At 33.8% G+C, this 7,613-nt stretch overlaps 1 protein-coding gene across 1 annotated transcript; it reads right to left on the reverse strand.

The window, feature by feature from the left end:
- Positions 1-2,104: 2,104 nt before the first annotated feature.
- LOC113500708 lies at positions 2,105-4,625 on the reverse strand. Its single transcript, XM_026881591.1, has 5 exons — positions 3,410-4,625; positions 3,241-3,340; positions 3,076-3,165; positions 2,743-2,898; positions 2,105-2,221 (listed from the first exon to the last, which is right to left on the reverse strand). Exons 1-5 carry the CDS (start codon positions 4,198-4,200, stop codon positions 2,168-2,170), a joined length of 1,191 nt encoding a protein of 396 aa, XP_026737392.1. The 5' UTR covers positions 4,201-4,625; the 3' UTR covers positions 2,105-2,167.
- Between the last annotated feature and the right edge of the window lie 2,988 nt (positions 4,626-7,613).

Consider the following 7,613-nt stretch of genomic DNA (forward strand, 5'->3'; position numbering starts at 1 on the left):
TTAATTAACTGTATCTTGTACTCCGTCGTCTTTTAATATGTTTCAATTTTTTTGGTCGTCATGTAATAATAACATAAATTTTTAAACCCATACTGATTTTATCTAAAATTTCATAAACTCAGATTCTAATATAAAAGACTGAAACTTATTTTTACAGCTACTGAGCTTTAAAGTAAATATTTCAGCTGAGATAAGATTTAAAGTAAATTCCGATCGACTTTTCTTGCATCCTGACCTTCTCTTGAATTTGCTTTGTGATTCTGCTCAGTGAAGTAGAATCTTAGTTTCTTCATGTTACGTCATCCACAGTGGCTTCAAAAAGTTTCATTTTGTTTTGGCATGAATTCTCAGAGAGTTAATATCTACGATGTATTATTTAGAAACTGGTGACAATATCTTGTAAGTACATAGAAGCGTATCTGGGCAAAATCCTTTTTTTTTCATCAAACAAAAAGTGAAAATTCTTAAAGAATCAAAAACTAAAAGAGTAATCTCGCCTCGTGAATTTAGTAAATTCCATTAAAAAACGATGTATTAAGTGCTGGATGTACAATATCTTTTTCTATTTATTTTAATACACGTATAAGGATTAAGACATACTTAGTAGCCTTAACTAACTGACATCATTTGGAGTAAAATTTAATGAGCAAAAGTATTACTTTCTGTTAACGAAGTACAGATTATTATCGCCGAGAAACAAAACAGACAAAAAGGATTGAAAAGTTCTTATTTTTTTGTTATGTTCTCGCTAGTATTACGAATAAACCTCCTCCAAAATTCTGTGGAAAATCGCAAACTTTTTTCGCAAACCAATTCTTTAATGAGAATTTTTTTATCAACAACGAAAACTTATCATGACATAATGGAATACTATAAGTTTACAACATACTTTACCAAACAGTACCTTCTATTCTTGAATTTTACCAGTAAACTTTGTTGCCGCAAAACTTCCGCATTCCCAAAAAGTGAGTTCTCAAGGTTTTAAAATAACACCTTACAACGGCGAACTATTTTATTTCTAGCTGCGCCACGTACCGGGGTTCAATCATCACATGTATGGTCTCGGAGGGAGGGGAGGGGGAAAGACTTTGAATTACCACACTTACCTCCCGGGATTACTTCTGGCTACTACTACTTGCTTCACGAAGGTGACAATTTTGTTTTCTTTTTAGCTTTGTACTCAAGGAAACGGTGCACTTTCTTAAGTATTGAAGACAAAAATGAATCAAGAAATTAAATGTAAGTACGTAAGACGTATTTAATTACATACTAGAATGTATACACATAATGAGAAACGATAAAATTAGAAATTTTAGTTTGACAAAAACAAAAGTAGTAGATGTTGCCCACAGTGTTCCACTACAAAAAGTCACGTGATAAATAGATTAATTATTAATCGTCATACTGCGTCCGTAGAAGGCTTTAAAAATTCATTTCGAAAACCAATAGTATAATAGTACAGTCGGTGAGAATTTTAACACTCACATAAATGCTCCGTAGCAGTGATCGTAAAGCATTTTCACGGTATTGCGCTCTGAACACTGATCCAGATCAAACTGGTTTGAATCGGTTCAGACCAGTTGAAAGCAATTCAAAGTGGTTCTCGGCTACTGCTGCGTATTTAAATAGCTTTGAAAGTGCAGTCACGTTTAAAATCAGTTTGGTTTTGGCATATTTTGGTATTGTATGTTTCTGAAAGCTAAATATCACCGTAAAGACCTTTGAGTTGTAAGTTTAACAAAGAAATTTATCCCTTAATTCATCCGCATGAACGTTTTGAGTGAGCTTCGTTTGGTTGAATTGGAAAGATAAAAATACATGCTATCAGTATTTCACACAATGTCACCATGTTCTAAGTCAAACTTTACTCGTTCAGTTGTGTAAAAAAAAGTCTGAAACCAAGGATTACGTACGATCCGACAACTTTACCTTTTTCAATGTCCAATTTCGGTAATACACTTCTATTTTTCTTCAATTGAAGCGTGCAAATGCTATCTGATTGGTGGTTAAGCGGTTTGGATAAAAAAGAACTTTTCTCTTTTAACGTATGATTTTATTGTAATTGGTTTTTTGGGTTGTGTAAGTAATTTGCCGTGTGATACATTAGTACATTTGAGATTGTGGAATTTAAGTGAGTGTGCCATTAAATACAAATAGAGATAGAAAGCTACTCTTCCATTGACTTGAGTAGTGCGAAGGCTTGATAACTCGCTTTGAGAACCTGTGAAAATATTTCGATTATATCATAATGGGCTTTTGGTTCCCTAAATTTTTAGAGCAAAATTCATTGTGTCCAGAAAAAGATTGCAAAAAATACACTGTTTTAGGCATCTGTCATACTTCAGAGCACAACGTTAATATTTATAGAATAAGTAATTAAATTAAAATGGAAGTGACGTCTTAAGCATTATGAATTTGCGAATTGCTAAGATATGAAGTTAAATGTCAAAGGAGAGGGGATGTTTGTCAGACGTCAAATTAACATTTGACACAAGAAAAACGGGAGCTTTCTCCTTCTGCCCAAAGTGGTTCTATGCAGTACTTTAGTACGTTGTTGTTGTATGTTCGAGTTTCTATGAGACGTTCCAGTAGCAATCTGACGTGGCTAGTACATAAAAAGATATATCTTTCTCCGATGTCGAATATGATTTTACTTATTAAAGTAACCCTTATTTATTTAAAACAGTTTTTGCTTGGCACTGGTGCGTTTTTCGTTATTCGTATAACAGAGTTCATACTTACCGCAGTCATTGTGCAAAGTGACAGATCGTTTCCTACGGCCGTTTGAATACTGAAGTCCTTTACCATATAAGTGATGATAATATGGTAGTTCTTCTTGTCTTTTAGGTGCATGTTTGGCCAATCAAAGTCTAGTAACGCCATGTTAAGCAAGGTTCCCTTGAAAATAAAAATAAGTTCATGAGAATATATATGTATTTTGTAACTGATTTATTGAAAGGAAACCAAATTTTTTATCGTCACTATGGCTTTGTGAACCCAATAGAATTGTGCTGTCTCTTTCTTCGTACATACATATGACCATACGGCGCCTTATGTGTTTTCATTTAATCTCACCTTTGCTTTAATTTGTTCACCAAACCAATTGTAAGCAAATATTTCCATGAATGTTGGCACTAAATGGGACAAGAATGTCCATTCAACTTGCTGAAAAACAAAAAAAGAGACAATATTTTAAAAGGCTATCAGTTTTATTTATTTTCGAAACCAGAAAATACAAACCTCACTCATAAGAAACAATATTAGTCCAGATGCAAGCAATACACTTATCAAAGGAACTACAGTTGGCCATTTGTACATATCGCTTAGAATATTCAGATACCTGTAATAATAAGAGGCGTCCATTATTCACATATCTTTTCTTTCAATAAAGCAAAGAAATGATACTTACTCCATCAATACGTTGTGACGACCATAAAACAACCTAAGACTGTCGTTAAGACGTGTGGCGTATTCCGTATCACTTTCGGTCGACTCTTTCGGCTCCACATACAAAAACGTCGCCAAACTGTCGCAAGCCACGCAAAAGAAAAACATGAGAATAACTAGCCACATGTCTATTACCAAGAAAGTGAATGACATGTAAAAAAAGAACATCGTGTGCAGCGTCAGACCAAGTTCGTGGTATGGGGAAGTCAGGGGCATTAAAATAGAAGTCGTCCTTGACAGTGTGACCCTTTCACCATGAACATAAAACCACATCGCGGCGCTTAAATACATTATCACGGGAAACAAGACTATCACCAGCAGAAATCTCGTAAACAGCTTCAATTTTCTCAACAACTCGACTGACTTCGCAGTAGATTCCATTTCTACTATTTCGAATAGCGAAGTCTTGGCCATTAAATAGAGATGTCGAAACGTTCCTCTACTGTTCACGAAAAGCAAGTATTTCATCGGGAATAGTGATGTTATTAGTATCGTGTAGTATGCTTCTCCTATTTCTGGTACATCGGTTGCATCTTTTAAATAATCTCTGGTGCCGAGTAAAACGTAAGCGAGTAAGAATACTACAAATATGTGATGTGAGATTCTGCGTCGCCAAGCCCAAGTGGGATCTAAGATGTTGTGCCCGAGAATTGCTTGGATAAAAAGGGGCAGTGTCATGGTTTTGTCGATTTTATTCCTGACTCCCACAGTTTTTGAATAGTCTTTGATGGTTGCCTCAGAAATTATTTTCATTTTCGAAGAAACTTCTATTGCGTCGAACACTGAATAGAGAACTGTGAAATATGATAATACGAAAGTACTACCGTCGACTAAAGTGTTGTAATAAAATTGGATAATAGTAAAACACTCAATGGATAAATTGATATTTTCCAACTTACTTATACCTATACCTATACATACATGCAAATAATACAAATACTGTAGGTACGATTCGGAACATTACTCTGCTAAAGTAAATACAAAGAACTATAATCATAGTACAGACAGTGTTCTTGTCGCTATATTGTTTTCTAAGTCCATTACTCTGGCACGCATCCATTAGTTGTCCCTTACGGCACCCTTGGGATACGCTGGGGTCCTACGATACAAATCATGATGATTTCTATATTAAGTTGACCTAGCTATTTCACAATTAATCTTCCCTGCCTTTAGGGAGTAATGATATGGAGGAAAAGATTAAGTATAATATATTTTATCTTATGTTCAAACCCGTAATTTTGCGTTTCAGTAAGCTTATAAACGTCTAAGACTCGTATTCGGCGTGACTGTTGCTTTTCACTGTACTATAGGTAATGACGAGCGTCATTATCCAATCAGCTTATTAATCTTTCGCCGCCTTATTTCTGTTACGAAACCGTCCTATGCAATTTCAGACAGTTACCAGTTAGCGCAATCATTGTGTATTGAATTCATATATAAAAGTAAATGTCAAAGAAAATTTAACTTTATGAGAAGTTGATAAAGTCCATTTTACAGTAACATTAAATTATTGTTAATTATAGTGAATCAAAAGCCATTTCTCTAATTAGTCCAGCAACTTCAAAATTGTGCAATAATAGTTTTCCTTGGCAATAAAATTGCTATTAAAAGTAAGATTTATGCTCTGAAGGCGCGGTTTGAAGTGGTTTTTCTTTTTATTTGGTAATAAGTTAAAGCATTGCTGACTCGTAATTGTATTGTGCCAGTAATTGTGAGAGCTGGCTCACGATATTAGCTGGGGTTATACGTGTCCAATTATATTGAACTTCATAGACCATTAACTGAGATATTAGAATGTTTAGTCTTATCGCGATCAGCGTATTGGTCTGTGATATTTAGTTTTATTAACTCTGGAAGTGCCTAGATTTTGCTGTTCATGCTCAGATTCATGTATCTGAAACCACCTACTCGTAAGCGACCAAGCTTCAGTATCAATTTTCTTTTACTTTTATTCTTTTTGGCTGACTTTGATGCTTTCATCTAGCTGTTGAACGCCAATAGATAAAACGTACGCTCAAATCAACTGAACGGACATGTCAAACTCACATCAGTTGTCGTAAAAGCACTCATTTCCGTTAAATACAATAAGCAAATTAAAAAATTAGGAACAAAGAACTGAACACTTCTTTTAATTTTTGTTCCTTCTCGACTACTAAAATGTCATTAAACAAACAAGCCGTCATAAACTCAAACGATTCAAACTCGAATAATATCCGAGCATAATTACAAGTAAGCTTTCAAATAGTCGAACAAAACATGTCGTACCAACAAAATTCGACCAAAAAAATCGTACTAAAAGTTATAAAGAAAAAAAAATCTGACATTTAAAATAAAAATTATATTTAATGAAACACGCGACTAAAGAATCGGTCGCATGCTTAACAAAAAGATTGCGTGTTAATTAAGAAGGCCTATAAAGCCTTTTATTTCTACCGTAGTTAAATAAACGTTAAAAACTATTATTAAAAGTAAATCATTAACCGTTAATTACAGATTTTACAGTTTTGATTTTAGGTTACGATTTGGTGCCGACATATTTTACAACATTCGTACCAAAAAAGCATTAACGTTCGTATTCTGACCAAGAAGACCCGTCACTTGTTTTTAAGCCTTGGTATTGACAATGGAATCATTACGTAAATAAATCAATATATAATGGGTATTGCTTAGAAAGACTGGTTGCCAATGTCGTAATGATTTTCAGTTCGGGTCTAGAGTAGAGTTTTTAAGTTTCATACCTAACCAAAAAAGTAAAAACGGAACACGATTTCTGGGGCAACAGGGTCCCAGGGTCTTTCCATGTTTCACCAAGTTGCATCTCATAAAAGAGAAAAGATAGTTAATTTTTCCAGAATAATTTCTTTTGCCGATCTTGAGCAACGAATGCAAGAGTAATTAATTAGGTGGGTTATGCATTTCGTAGCTTTTTGTGTTTCTAGCTTATTTGACTGACTGGACTGTAATTAGTCAGTTTCGAGAAAACGACTCGTACTTATAAAATACAAACACCTTAAAGATTAAATTAATTTTGTTAGTTAATATTTTAACCACTGTAAACTTCAGTCAAAAACGTTACTTACGTTAAACGTATAAATAATGTTATTGACGTATTATGGTCAGGCTAGCATGCGATTCAATTTTGTAGATCCCTTCTTTTACGGTATCGTTAAGTCATAATACGACGTACTTTAAACATTGGACATTTAATGGACATATTTAACTAATTTTCAATATGTACATCTGTTGGTTACGAAATTAAGTTTCTTGAAACCACTTCAACTTTTTGCATCTTCAGAGCACATTGCCAGAGCCTAAACAAACAAGCTATTTAACACTAGTATACTGTGACAGTTCTTTTCGTTTACCTTAATACGAAAAATATTATTTCAATATTTTTAATTATAAATTTTAACATGCTTAATCAAATAAAACCGTGCAACTTAAGTTCGATCCCCACCCAGGACAAACGTTTGTGTGATGAGCACGATCATTATTCTATGTCTGGGTGTAATTTATCCGTATTATGTATGTGTTTAGAAGTTATATTAGTATTTTTATATTAGTATGTTTATCAATTGTCTAGCACTCCTGATATTCCATTTATTTTAATTTTAGTTTCAAAGTTGCGGATGTCTGAAAATTGCGGAATATTATTACCTGTTACTATAGGGATATGCCATGTTGCGTATCATGTTTCCTTCTATTGCTGAAGGCGAATTAGAGATTATTTTGAAGTTAACATTTCTTGGTAAAACCTTTTACCATTTACGTTAGTAACCACTACGTTACTAGGAGTCAAATTTCATACATTATTATTTTTCATGCCTTACAAATTTAGTTTCTTTTTTCTGTGATTAATATTGTAATTTAATTTGACTAACACCGGCTGTAGCTAAGCGTTGGCTTAAAATAGAATAAAAGAGATGTAATTGATCCACGAACAACACCCTAATATTATAAGGCGTAATATTCTGAGTGGGTTTGTATGTTCTTGCTTCCGTATCCTTGTAATTCTCCGAGCTCAAACAGTGAGATATTTTGTTGCAATTTGGCATGGAGACGGTTGACACAGGATTAATACAGGCATACAGCCTTTTATCACAATAAAATGTAGAGTCCCAGTAAGACGAACCAACAGTGTATCTGAGATAAACTTCTTTATTTTG

This window comes from Trichoplusia ni, chromosome 14 (genome assembly GCF_003590095.1).
Source record: "Trichoplusia ni isolate ovarian cell line Hi5 chromosome 14, tn1, whole genome shotgun sequence".
Taxonomy (NCBI): Eukaryota; Metazoa; Arthropoda; class Insecta; order Lepidoptera; family Noctuidae; genus Trichoplusia; species Trichoplusia ni.